The sequence below is a fragment of the Micropterus salmoides genome, unplaced genomic scaffold (genome assembly GCF_014851395.1).
Source record: "Micropterus salmoides isolate LMB-PRFRI ecotype aquatic unplaced genomic scaffold, ASM1485139v1 Ms_hic_scaffold_9, whole genome shotgun sequence".
Lineage (NCBI taxonomy): Eukaryota > Metazoa > Chordata > Actinopteri > Centrarchiformes > Centrarchidae > Micropterus > Micropterus salmoides.
In genome coordinates, this window is record NW_024044681.1 from 19,256,447 (window position 1) to 19,271,370 (window position 14,924).

A 14,924-nucleotide genomic window follows, 5' to 3' on the forward strand; every position below is an offset into this window, starting at 1 on the left:
AAAAAAAAAAGACAGTAGCCTCACTTAACTACCTTGTATTAATGTTACTGTAGCCAACATCATTTTATGGTTTGTAAACAAGCAGAAAATGGAATGTGAATGTCTATTTAGACAAAAAACAAGATTAACTTGATATCCACTTTTTGTGGAGCTTTCAGTTGTATCTCACAGTCTTTCATCAGTGGATGCGGTTTGCTTAATTGACTGAAGAGGTGGAAAATTAAATAAAAAATGAGATTCCCTAAATAGCCTAATGCTGTAGAACAAAACAATGCAGGAAGGTAATTATGGGACTGCAACATTTTAATGAAAAAAGACGTGTCCATTTCAAGAATTGTTTTTTATTTTCTTCTAGTACATTTGCAAGATGTCTGACTGAAGAGACACTGTTAATAACTTCAGGAATACACAGAGATTTTTTTTTTCAATCTGAGATTATTTCCCAATCAACAAAAAATCACATTTTAAAAACATTCACCTATATAGACCTATTGCAATTGTACCTTTCACAAATACAACTGTCATTAAACTGTTTCTACAAACAGTAAAAAAACTAAATCAAACATGTTCTGATTTGTAGTTTTAAGTGTGGTTACATCTGTTGTAATTGTACAACAAAGTGTGTTTATAATGGTTTACAATTACATTTAAACAATAAATGAAAACCAAAGGGTACGTTACTGAAAGAACAAAATGCTACTTCACTCATTCCCACATCTCCAGATGATTATGTAGAAACTCAAAGAATTCTGCTTGAATGTAAAAAGAAAAAGAAATGCATGGGAATTTAAATAAATATCCAACCTGATCTGCAGAAAACAGGACAGACACGGATCTCAGTTAACTAAGGAGATGCCTTAGTGCAAAATATCTCTCACTGAGGTGGGAACAGAACCAACAAGCTGGTTTCCCCAACAAGGAGAAAAAAAGTCAGTGGTATCCTACTGTAACAGTGTCTTTCTCTTGACCTAACTGGCAAATAAAAAGCCAAAAACATGTTGCCAGGTTTTTGTTGCATTCATGTATACATTTTCCATAGGTACATTGTTCAGAAAAAGATTATATCTGATAAAATATATATGATACTTGTTATTTCCCCTTAATGAAAGGACTGTGTTTTTATTTGCGTTCTTTTAGGCTCTCCACCTTTTGAATACATCAAATACAAATACATTACAGATTATCACCTAATGGCCTACATAAGCTGGCAAAACAGTATTCAACAGCATCAAAAGGTTTAGTGTCATATAAAAACCAAGAATCATCTTACTGCACATCAGCAAATCAAAATATGTACAAATCTACATTAAGTAATTGAATTTCTGAATAGGCACTTTAATTCAAAACAGTTCAGCCAGCCCTCAGTCATCTTTGATTCAACATCACAAAGACACGGCAGTTACTTGTTTTTTTTTGTTGTTGTGTTTTGGGGTTTTTTAGACAGAAAATTAAACCAGATGATGACAGAAAACCCAGAAACAGACAGTAGCCCTAATAACCACGTCAGTAGATTTGGACAGTTTCATTCTGACATCAGCTACACACAATCACACACACAATTGTAAAATACACACAATGGAAGCTCTAGTTTCCAAGTATAAAGTAGAAGGATCTGCTACAGAACAGGAAGGAGATATTTTAATATGCACACATTAGACAGGAAAAGGTGCATAACAGCCTTTCACCACCAAGCAGTCCCATTTTTAAAGATAAATCACTTATTTCCCACTACAAAACAATAAATAAATAATAAATAAACAAAATAAATTTTATAAATAAAGTATTTTTGATCTTTTTTTTTTTTAAATAAATAAATGAAAAAGTCTGATCAAGAAGAGAAAGAGGCAGGCAGTGCTAAAATTTAAGATAGTGGAGAAGCGGCTTGACTCTGTTGTGGAAGCAGTTTGAGAGGGAGGCAAACAAACCGCACACTTACAAGTCTGTGGAGTAAAATTAGTAATGTAACTGTAGTGTGAGGGGTCTTTAACACCCCTTACTAAGTGGTACCAGAGCAAAACATGCCGCCCTAAATGTTAGTTATTGTAGGTCATCTTACCTTAATAGTAGACAAATACAAGTCCTGTTGTCAGGAGCAACTTCACAACAGAGAAAAAAATGAACTGCATATTTAACGCTGAGGGATCGCCCCATAGCTGGAGGGAGTTTCACTTTTAGAGAGCAGCACTGGCATATCACCACAGTAGAACAAACTCACTAATACCATAGCCTCATTGTTAAGCTTCCTGGAATGGTGGCTTACATGTAGTACAATCATATTCAACATTATAGTAATCCATCTTAATGGGTAGTTAAATCAATGCACACCTCAAGTCACAAAGATGAGACTTTTTTAAAACCATTAGCAAGGTGGTGCTTTTATAGGACTCAATCTGTTAAGGCCGTTTGTCACAAATCCAAACAAATCAACTAACAGATGCTATTTTCTTGTGAAATCAAGTTAGATGATTTGTGTTGAAAACTACAAACGGTATCCTGACAGTGCAAGCCTTCTCACAGTCTGTGCCTGCGAGGGTCGGAGCGTGGTGGGGAAGGAGGCGGGGGCAGGGTGACTGTGATTGGGGGCTCGACTGGGTCATCCATGGGCAGGACCAGGCGTGTGCCCCTGATCGCTACTTCGTGTTCTGCCAATGCGAGTTCGTGATCCATACCTTCATCAGGTGGGCCGCCCCCGGTGCTGGACGCACGCTTGTGGTTGATGGTGTGGGATCCGGAGGCGTCCGTGCTGACAGTGACGTCGGCATACATGGAGCTCACGCTGGCATCGTTCAGGATGAAGTCAGAGTCGTCGTCGCGGAGCTGACCTTCGTTCTGGTGTGTGGAGAGGGAAAAAAAGAAAATGGAGATGAGTAAAACAAAACTGCTACTTTAAATAAAAAATCCAAATGGACACACAAGGGGAGCGCCACCACCTACATTCAACACAAGTTTAAAACCTGCTAGGACTCTAATAAGTTCAAGACATGAAGCTGATTTTTCTTCATCTGAAATGTGGTTAAGCAGGTATCTATTTCAAATAACAATAAGTAAAGAAACACAAAAATATCAAACTCATAACTGACACTGTTATATCTGTAAATATACAATTCAGATGGTCAAGAAGTTACGGATTGGGCATTTAAAAAGTGCTACTTTAACAGTATCATATCAGCCTGCGTCTCCAAACCTCATAGGCCTGTGGGCTGGTGAGGCATCGTGCCAGCGGCCCACAACAAGCAGGCAGAGTAGCAGTGAGGGGAGGGCCGCTGTGGGTCAAGAGGGGCTTCAGGTAGCTAGAGAACAGGCTTTGTCAAGGACTTTAACAGTTTTAAATAAACAATTTAATTATCTTTAATAATCTAATGCAATTGTGCTAACTCTGATACAGCAAGGCTGCATGAAATGATATATTTAATGCTAGAAAGTACTTTGAAAACTGTGAACCTGTGCAGAAAGAGTAAGTTACTGTTGTATATTTTCTGACAGTTTGCAAAGAGCACCCTCTGGTGTCCAAAGCTGAATCTAGCATCCACACTTCTGAAGACAGGATTTTAAATATGTGATCCATGGCTCAAAGGATACTTGTGGTCAAAGTTATACCAGATCCTGAAGGGCCAGGCGCTCTCATGTTTGGTGTTCCTCCGCTGTGACCCGTCCAACACTGCTGAACTCTGTTAAGCAGAACATTTTTAATTAGTTACTGTTTTATTTTATTTTTATTTAAGAATAGCAACTTCACAACGTAACCTGAAAGAATTTAAATTTTAATCTGTACTAATTACTTACAGAGTTGTCTTGATCAGAGTCCACACCCACCCTGACAGGGAAAAGGTAGCAGAAAAATGTTCAATAGAGGAGGGAACAAAAAAGCACACAAACGGAGAGATAAATGCATAAAAGCAGATGCCCCGTCTTACGGTATGCTCATGAAGGACAGCATAGGTGTGGTGCCCCCTCCACAGATCCACACAGTGAAGAAGACAATTAGGAGGGTGGTGGAAAACATCATCTGGCGCGCGTATGTCGCTGTGTCTCGGATAGAAAGAGCAAAGGTCATCGCCCCACGCAGACCTGGAGGAGACAACAAGACAGTGTGAGAATAAGTATGTGGTTGTGTTTCACACCGTGACAGACCTAAAGTGAGGTAATGTGCGCATTTTCATTTGTTGTTATACTGAAGAAAAGCCATATATGTCATGTTGATGTACTGGGGTGATGTTTTTCCCCCAACTACTGCACATATGTTGCCAAGCTCATCCTGCACAATGTGCTGTACGTATTTATTCCTCTCAAGGCTGTTGTTATAGGCATCGATCACCATAACATAAACACAACACAAACAGTTAAAATGTTCTGCATAATAAAAGGAAGTGATCCTGCGGGCTCAGACACAAAGATACATTATGTACAGACATGTAGGGGATTTCTATTGTTAGCCAGTTTCAAATGTAAATATCAGCTGACGTATGGGGCTGATATTTATAACAATACTGTGTCTGAGTGGGAGTGTTGCTGGTCTAGAAGGAGACTGTCTTAGCACACTATTATCTAGGCAAATATTGTTTTTAAGTACAGGCTTAGATCTGCTCCTTTCCACTGATTTTAATTGAACCAGGTCCCAGCTGAGAGGTACTGTAGTATTTTTGGTTCCTCATCTTTACTACGTAACAAAGTTTGAGAGCCAAGAGCTGACAAAAGAGACTTTATGGTCTCGGTACCTGCAAACATCATGACATGCTGACAGTTAAATCCGATCTTGTTCTTGCGGCCCAGGTTGAGCAGAAAGGACAAAGGGTAGATGTTCGCTGCCCTCCCCAGAAACACGGCCACCTATGCAACGCAGGAAGGTCAAGGTCACAACACACCGCAAAGCAATCCAGCACGGGCAAGCTGAGATGGAAAATAATCATGGGTAGATGGCAATTTGGAAATTCCAGCTCATGTTTGACAAATCTGTCTTTCAAATGTGTTGGTTAGTTCTGTTATTCTTGGGCTCTCTGAGGCAGTGACTAAAATATCTTTTAAAATACATGTACTGTATGAAAACACTGTATTATCAGCATTGGTGTATCATAATGTATTTAAATACATTGGAGTTGCTATACATAACTGACAGGTGTAGTCTCATGGAGGGTGATCATGTTATAGTATTATGGACTGTAATAGGCTATGATAGATAAACAAGTAAGAAACAACAACCTGTGATACTTAAAGGGATAGTTTGGGTATTTTAAAGTGAGGTTGTTTAAGGTACTTATCCACAGTCAGTATATTATCTACTGTAGATCTACTTGGAGAAGCTTCATGGCTTTACCTCTCCATCAGATAAGCTTTTTAAGCAAGTACTGTAGCAAGATCAGAATGAAATCAAACTTCACGTTTCTGAAGACTTCAAAGATGGTTTTTTCAGGGCTGCGCCACAGTTACTAACGCAAACGGCTGGTCTGTTGTCGTTGGGCTTATGCGTGAGAATACGGACGTTCTATAGTTAGAGCTGTCTGAAGGCGAGGCAAAATATTCTTAACATATATATATATAAACTGATATGGATTTTGTTATGTAGCTAAAATATGTTTTTTGCACCAGTCCACAGTAGTGCATTGCTTAGCTTGCCTGCCAGGACTCATGTCTGCTTCTCCAAACTGGGGATGACCTCACCGCCATTTACTGCAGGTAATACATTGATTATTAGGGGTGTGATGAGATGCTTAGCTCACGAGACAAAACGAGACATGATACTGGGTTCATGAGTACGAGACAAAATGCAATTTTAACACTATTTTTAAGAATTCTTCAATGCCAAATTATATGAAAAAATGAGCATTATACACTTAATTTCTGCCTTTTCTGCATCAATTTATGTTGGAAATGTCTTTATGTAAAGGGAAACACAAAATTCAGTTGGTAGGTGACAATTCAAAATATAAAAATATTACAGAATATAATGCAGTAATGCTCTCAGGCATTCTGTATTGCTTTCAGATGTGTTTACTTCTGTAGATCAACTTTTTCATGTAATTACATCCATGTTGAGTCAGCACACATGCATGTGTGATTCTTCCTTCTTCTTTTGTGTATTTTGTTTGGGGAAGTAACCTCTTTAAACATGATTGTGGCACTTTCTGTCATCAGTTATACATTTGTTTTTCACTGTGTGACAAAATTGATGTGTGGCATGATGGCATGTAAAGGGTCTCAATTGCATGAGTCTTGCAAGACAGGTGAGAGAAATATCTCGTGGCACAAGATCTCTTAACACCCCTAATGAAAATGGCTAAGTTCCTCATACAACCTCACTTCAAAATACACAAACTATCCTTTTAACCACAACAATTATCACATTATTAAAACATTTATGGGAGCCAAAAAGGAAGTAGTTTTATGCAACAACATTCTTGGTCAGATACTCAGTGATTTCTTGAGCATCCAGGAAGGCTTTGATTCATTTAGTAAAGGATACAAAGGCTCCAATGATGAACAAAGGGTTGAAGACATGTGACTGGAAGGAGAAGAGAGTCAGCCCCATGTAGGAGAAGATGAAGTTCTCTGCCAGGAAATTTAGCAGCTCAAACAGCTGATGTGAAAGAGAAAGAAAAAATAATGTACATTTTGGATGTAAGGTATCACAGGAAAGTTTATATTTATACATAATTTAGACATTTAAAACTTCAAAAAGTTCTTTGGTGTTGCACACCATAAAATCTTTATAATAGGACTAAAAACAAGAAAGACCCAGAATTCAGTTAAGATTAATATCTAAATAAAGTGGATATAAGTGACCAACAGTGTGCAAGATTTCTAGTTACTTCTAAGTTACAGTAAACAATAAAGTATCAATATACTCTATTGCTCAGCCATGTTTAATGTCTAGTTTTTTAAGTGTATAGATTTCAAATAATTGTCAGCTAGATAGTGACATGAATAATGGTATTTAATTGGCCATGTTGAAACATTTCTCACAATGGGAGAAATGAGAAGGTACACATATGTTTAAACTGTCAAGTGCTATTCTCACCTATTGGCAGACCCCAAATTGTGATGCGTTTCTTTTTTTGCATTCTTTAATAATAAAGTTAGTGCCACAAAAGACAAGAACAATTAATCCACCACCACACTTTGTCAGCACCTGCAGTATTCTTAAAATGCTTAAACAGCTGATGTCCTGAATATAACTGAGGACATAGTGTGCATCCAGCTAAGTGGCTACCTCAACACAAATGATGTTTATGAAGAAACATTCAGTCTGGTTTTCAGGCACTCAAACTGACTTTCTCACAGTTTTTATCTTGGAGTTAGAGATGTAAAACTATCTTGGTTCTTCATCAGGCTGCTGCTGAGATGACAAGTTTACACTAGTTTAGATCCTATCTAACCCATTGGAAACACAGTGCTGTGCTACATACTCATGCCACAAACATCCTGCCGTGTTGTGTGGTGATAAGGTGTTAGGTGTCACAGTTGTTATTTAGCCTCTATGTGCTTCCAATAACTGGTATTATTGAAAACTAGGATTGGGTATCCTTTCAATTTTTATTATTTCAGATTATGATTCTACTTATCAAATCCAGTTCTTATCAAATCCCGGCTCTGATTCCAACCGTATCCAGACAACACAGAGCTATATTCAAGTCTATCAGCTCCCTACTTCAGTGCATAGATGGCATCAGCTTTCTAAGAACTTTCTGCAATAATAATAGTAATCTGAAATGATTATTTTGAAATTCTAAACAAATAAAATCTATTTATTATCATCAATATTATTAGCAGTAGTAGCAGTATTGGTCTTGGCAGCATGTGTACATTTTAGAGAGCAATGATTTAAGCTGAAGAAAGGATCAAGTACACAAAGATATGTGATTGCGTATCACCTGTTTGGTCCTGTCCTGAGAGTCAGGGGAGAGATTGTTAAAAGTGTAGTGAGCCTGAGTGATCCCACAGAACAGCACAGCCACAACGCCTGAATAAAAACACAGATACACACATTCAATATTACTCAAAGTACAATGAATTATATTTTACTGGAGGAGGACAAAAGTATTTAAAAATCTGTGTTAAAGGGAAAGTCTGGTGATGTTCATGGTAAAATGTAATTTAAAAGCCAAAAGACACTGATGAATTGACATGTTTCTTCATTACCACAAAAAGTAGTAGTTGTAGTTTATTTGAAGTCAATCCCACGTACTGTTCACTGTCCTGCTGCTGTTAATACTCACTAGAGGACAGAATGTGTCTTTATCTGCTGCTTTAGAGAGTCCTCAACAAAGCCAATAATTGCTCATGTTTGAGTAAAGTTAGCTAAAACCAGCAGTTAAAAAAAAAAAAAAAGAAATTTTGTTTTACATCTTCAGTAAGAACCAATAGGTAGGGAGGTCAGGAAGTAGTGAGCCAGACTAACACGTTGTTGGTTCTGGTGTTTTCATGGGTTTTGTTGACAATAACAAAAATACAGAATACTGTCTGCCTTATCTTTTGATTATTATTAATTTAAGCATCTAATTATTAAATATTATTAATTAACAACTTGTTTTTAAGTAGCAAAAGGTTATGAATTAACCTTGACATCCTCTGCATTACACTGATAAACCAACAAGTAGTTTGAGGGTGTGTTTCAGTTGGTTTCATTTGCCCTCGTGTTAATGATTCATCGTCCTTGCTGTACTAAATATGGAGTCATTAAGTGACAGTTGAAACTTCCTACGAATAAAACCTAAGCTAAAAAATATATATATATGAGTGCTTGATGAAAGTTCATTGTAAATATTTCCAAGTAAGAAAAAATACAACTAAGTAAAATTAGACCCAATGTTAAAAAATAATCAAAAGACTGAAATGTCATTAATTACAAGTAATTCACCAACACTAAGTCAAAATGAGATGGCCAAACTCTGTGTAAGTGACATGCATGAGTGCTGTGTGCAGGTGGACCTGTGAACCCGCAGGCCTCAGCCAATAGAAAGGTGCTCCATGACATGAGGAAAAAGAGAGCTGTCTCCAGCAATGGGAAGTCCCTCAGCTTAGTGAACTTGGTCACGTGATGAAAACTGAAAGTCAAGGAGCATAACAAGAAGTGGCACATCCACAGTCAACCTGCAGAAGTGTAAAAATACAAATTACATGCCTTAGTGAAATGAAGCAATCTGAGAATATACATGCACACGATGGATAATCAACCGCTGAAAGGATATGAGAGCGGTCATGACGCCAGTGGCCACCCCAAGAGCAAAAGATCCACTGAAGACGCCCAGGAAGATGCCGAAGGAATTCAACAAGGCCATGGCCTCAAAGCTGTGGCTGTTGTCTCCCGCAGGCTGGTACGCCACAATGGAGCTGAAGCGCAGATAGACAGAGAGTATACACAAATAAAACATTTACGTGGAAAAAAACTAAACGCACACTTACTAAGAATCCAGAAAGGGGAATTGGTCAAATGTTAAACAACATGCTCACAAACAGAGATTTTCAAGATAAAGTCAGGCATCAAATCAAACCTGCAGCAACCCAAATCCAATAGTGGCTGATGTTACATGTACTGCATGAATTTAGAGAATTTAAGTTAGCCTTTTAGTTAGGAACAAAGACTTCACACACACTGGAATTGGGTTTTACAGTCATAAAAATGGAGGTGGTCAGGGTCTTGCATGCTTAATTGTAACTGGGTCTTGGATCTCTCAACACCATTTGGTTGATATCCAAAAAGAGTATAGAAACAGCCAACTGTGCTACTCCTTTATGAGGAGAAGCTTCCAAAGTACCACAAAAACAAAAAAGCAAATCACCAGCAGTAATAAACCTTTCACACACATAGATTATCAAAACTTTAATGAAAAAGCAGTCTTTTCTGGTAATTTGCAGGGACTACAGAGCATAAAGAAAATGAAAATGATACAAGGACTAGATATGAAAGGGTTGCAGTAGCCACAGGGTGTAGGGGAGGACAGTGATCATTCTAATGGGCTACATTCTATTCAAGGTAATGATCTGCAACATAGTTGAGATGATCAGGTTCTAACACTATAACCATCTACCACGTAAAACATCCCACCGGGGAGTCAATGTCTGGTTTTCACCCAGCCATTCCTCTGGCCCCTCGGGCAGGACTGTGCCATTGTCTCCTGGGTAGAGCACAGCTCCGGCCCCCTGCCTACCCTGCTTCTCCAAGCGGAGAAGAACACTGCATACATACGTACAAGTAGGCGATGAATGACACGGATGGGTGAAGGAAGGCAAGCAGTGAAATGACAGGGACTGATGTTAGTATGATTAGTGTCCATTTGTGTGAAATGTACAAAACAAAAAAGATGAATTTCCCACATTACAGTGCAGGACATTACTAGACATTGAAGGGTAGGTTAAAAAGTCCATCTTAAAACAATACATGTATGGGCATGTATGTATGTTCATTTCAGGAGTTATTGGCCACATGAAAATATCCCTTCCTAATGCAAAAGTTCATATGAAGGTGACATGAGGCTTCATCTGTCAGTCAGACAAAAACCAGCAGGTATCTTCCAAAGCTAGAGTCGACCCTCTTTGTTTTACTATCCCTCACCGGAAAACAAATGGCTGAATTTCACACCAAAAAGGAAATTTCTCTGCAAAAAACCCTACTTGATTTATCTAACTCAGACCAGTGAAGCCTCACATGAGCTTTAACTGAGGATGCATTTTTTGCACAAAAAGAGGACTGTGGATTTTGTCCTCTGTCTCTTCTATAAGATGGGAAGTGATCTACTCACAGCCAGCATGGACCAGGGGAAAGAAACACTCTTACTCTTGAAATGTACATACTTGCTGTGTGTGTATATTTCTGCACTGTGTTTATTAATGCTTACGAAGAGAGGACGATGGCCACAGCATCATTGAGGACACTCTCCCCAAAGAGTAAAGCATATAAGTCCACATCTACCTTTAGCTCATTGAAGATAGCCAGCACTGTCACTGAGACACAGAGGAGAAAAGAAAACATCAAAGTAATAACAGGAACAAGAAAGTGTCACACTGCTTCCATAATAAACATAATTAGTACAGACAAGTAAAAAAAATATGTCTTTGGAAACCATTATCTTATGGCACTACCTACCTGGATCTGTTGCCGAAACGATGGCTCCGAAGAAAAGACAGTCAGTAAAGAAAAAATCTCCCCCAAGCTGGCCCACAACTTTCATGAAGGACACAACGCCATACATGATCAGCCTAGAAGGAAAGAAGGATGTACACAAGTCTTAAAAGACACTGGCACTGCTTTCCTGTTCAACAAACTGATCATATGAAATGTATTTGAGTCTGAATGTAAAGTGTAAAAACAAAAAAATCAGCACCTCCTGAGGTCATTTCAGAGATGACCAAATGACTTACCCAATGACAAAGCAGGATATAACTGTTCCCATGAAAGCATAGGCCAGGATGGAGCCGATGTTTCTGAAGAAATGTCTCTGAGACAGACAAAGACACATATTTATTAGAAGAGAGGCTGTCTAGTACGAGCAGTAAGACTGGGGCAATACAGACAAATATCACAATGATAAAAAATATCTCTATTTGAAAAATAACATAATAATTTCCTTGCATTGTGGTGCATGGCAATATACTATAGAGGCCTATTAATAAATAATATTACCTGATTAGTTCATTTGGGAAAAATCTGAATTGTTGATTTACATAATTAGCGTATCATATGTACTTTAATCCTCTTACCCTTTTCAGACTGTAACCTGCGTGGAAGATGATGGGAGGCAGCAGAATGTTGAAAAACACTTCTGGGTCAAAGGTCACCTTAAGACAGTGGTAAGGTAGAATAGTTTAAAAAATTTATTTTCAAGTAGTGAATTCCTGCGCCTGTTAAATTAACATGATTTACATTTTATAGACAAAGATTATGTTTATGTCAGAGTTTGCAGAGGCTGTTTAGTACACTATGTACCTATACTGACAAGCCTTTATCAATTTATACAAAAGACATATTTACTGCTTTTTGGCGCACACCAGCGGAAAATTTCATAAACTGTGTCGAGAGCGGCACGTCAAAAACAACCACTTGCACCCTCCACTCAATCCTCCATCTGTTCATCCCCTTACCTTTCTCAGCATCTCATCGTCCTGCACTTGGTGCCCTTTGCCCCGGCTGACTTCCCCCTTCAGAGTGTACTCGTAGAATCGCCCGCTGACGTTGACCAGCAGAGTAGCAGGACTGGCGTTGACAGCGCAGCTGAGGATCACGTCACTCATGCTCTGAGGCACATGGACGCCAAACCGCAGGATCACACCCACCAGCAGGCCTTCAAGAAAGGGGGGTAGGAAGAGAGAGGGAGTGAAGGCAAAGCAGTTAGCCAAGGACTTGTAGTATATAATAATAGTCTCCTTTATTTGTACTATCCTTTATTTGTATATAGTAAACAAGTTTACAAAATACTTCATAGACAAAAGAACACATCATCATAAAAACAAAATAAAAGCTAGTTTATAAAAATTAGTCTATTAAAGGAGACACTGAGGTTGCTTGTCTGGTTCCAAAATCGGGTGAGGTTATATTTAAAACACCTGTTTTGAATTATTTGGGTGTGCTAAATACTTTAATAAGATTGGAGTCTTACAAAAAAAATTTAATTGGAGCAAGTTAATTATTCTGAAAGGGGTGGGATTTATTGCAAATGAACTGATTCATCAAAGCAGCTTCTCACTGCACAACAGATAATGCAGATGATAATGGTGCAGGTGAATGGTTTGCTTTTTTTAACTTAACTTGTTAACTTATTATGTTATTATATATTTTATTACCTTATAATCTATTGTATATTTTAACAGCTGACAGAAGACAGCAATTTAGAAAAAGACCACAAAAAGGCAATTCCACAATCCTAATACACTTACTTTAATATTGACAGTAACGCTACATAAAATACTGGATAAATATTATTCCTTACTCCCAGCAACAGTATGCTAATATCTCCCATGAAGCATCCTCATGAACTTTGAAACCTGAGAATAAGCTGTCAAAGTAGTTTTCTGGTTAAGATTGAGGAGCTATCGACATCATAGCCAGCTAGCATTGACTGACTGACATTAACGTTAGCTAACGTTAGTGGTCTTACCATAAATCATGGCAAGTCCTGTTTCGTGCAGGAACCTAAATCGCCGGTGTTTGAACAGCCATATGGTTAAAATTGTGAGTGTTAGGAGCATTATGAATATCAGTAGATTGGCACTGTCCTGACGGTGGCTTTCCTCAGCCATCCTCTCAGTTGCGACATTGTCCATCGCATTGCTCTCGCCTTGGCTCCCGACGAGCAATAAAGTCAACAGAAAAGGCAACAACAGGAGCGCTTTCGACGGTTTAACACCAAGGAAGCGTCTCATTGTAAATCCCATTGTGGCTTTCTGTGAAACGGTTACATTAGTCGTTTAATTCCTATCGGTTTTGACGAGAGAACTATTGCTTGGACGAGAAATCGGCGAGACGAGAGCAAATGACAGCTACTTCCTCAGCCGTTATCAAAACACTAAAACTTCCGGTCCTTCAAAGTAAAAGTCACCCCATGACTAGAGGTAGCTACGCCGCTACGCAGAGGCTACGCCGTCGATTCGACTCAGAAGTATAAATTACACTATGGTGTGTGAAGTTTGAGGTTTATTGTCATTGCACAATGAAATTGCACAATAAAATCCACTAAAATGGAAATACTAAAAACTAATTCAAACAAACAATAAAACAATTTGTATATATAGTATAGGAAAAATGACAAGAATGATAATGACAATGAAAAATTGTTTTAAAACGTAATTTGGCTGAAATTATTTGCAATACATGTATTTTGTGTAACTTTGATATACATTATGTAATCACTACACAGACTGATCATATATAGTGCAGTGATGAAATGTATTGTGTGTATAAGGTGGTCACAAGTGCACCACCTTAGTTGTTATTCTTATTTCTATTTTCTTTCTTATTTTCTTGCCTTGCTTTGGAAAGTTCAGGCTCAGACCATGTGAAGTAGCCGTCACCTATACTTTCATGCATTTTGTCTATTAATCTAATGAGTGGCAAACCCTGCCAAAATTTCTGTGAATTTACAGTGAGTGATAAAATGTTGTACAAAACGTTGAGATGGTTTGTGTATGTCAAAACTATTGTTGTAAGTTATGATTTTAGAATAATCAAGTCTGATTTTTTGTAACGTCTAGTTGCTGCCTTTCATTAGAACTGGAACAAATCATATGACATCTTCTTCACACATCACTGGTGTTTCTCTAACATGTATGAATAAATAAAATGCATATGATTCTTGTTTTCCCAATTACTATTTTATTTAGTGCTCTCTAAATAACTAGGCTATAATTTATACACTTTCAGTCAAAGACACTTATAATAATAATAAACTTTATATGTATTGCACCTTTATAAACAAACTAAGTGCTTTATATAGGAAAAACTAAATGAAAAAACTGCCATTAAATAGACCTCTAGCATATAAATGTACAGTGAATAAAATAGAATATAATACAGACAATACAATAAAATAAGATATAAAAAAGGACAATAAAGACATTAACAAGTTGAAACTCAGAGGTAGAAAATAACGAATTACAATTACTCACCTTACTGTAATGCAGTAGGGTTTTTTTTGTGTACTTGTACTTTTAAAAGTAGTTTTTTAAATCTTTAATTTTACTTTTACTTAAGTGTGTTTTGTTTAAAGTTGTACATCGCTACATTTTGCAATTACATCCGTTACTAAGTAAAAAAAAAAAAGGGCAAAGTAAAACTCGCGACCACTTGGCTTCAAATAGGCTACAAGAGAACAGCTTTATCATGCAGTGTAAGCTGTAAAAAAAAAAAAAAAATGCTGTATTAAGTTACTGCTAGTGCAAACGTGCGAAGTGCGAACATTTCCTGCTCCTGCTTCTGGCGAAACACAAGTTGATATTTA

At 37.7% G+C, this 14,924-nt stretch overlaps 1 protein-coding gene across 1 annotated transcript; it reads right to left on the reverse strand.

Moving 5' to 3' along the window:
* Nucleotides 1–321: 321 nt before the first annotated feature.
* On the reverse strand, nucleotides 322–13,493 carry LOC119895151 (sodium/hydrogen exchanger 6-like). The gene is made up of 16 exons (XM_038708051.1): nucleotides 13,086–13,493; nucleotides 12,073–12,272; nucleotides 11,692–11,769; nucleotides 11,353–11,429; nucleotides 11,078–11,190; nucleotides 10,830–10,935; nucleotides 9,183–9,324; nucleotides 8,923–9,028; nucleotides 7,866–7,954; nucleotides 6,458–6,571; nucleotides 4,716–4,827; nucleotides 3,915–4,068; nucleotides 3,784–3,814; nucleotides 3,580–3,668; nucleotides 3,185–3,290; nucleotides 322–2,829 (listed from the first exon to the last, which is right to left on the reverse strand). Exons 1-16 carry the CDS (start codon nucleotides 13,360–13,362, stop codon nucleotides 2,512–2,514), a joined length of 2,112 nt encoding a protein of 703 aa, XP_038563979.1. The 5' UTR covers nucleotides 13,363–13,493; the 3' UTR covers nucleotides 322–2,511.
* Nucleotides 13,494–14,924: the final 1,431 nt, after the last annotated feature.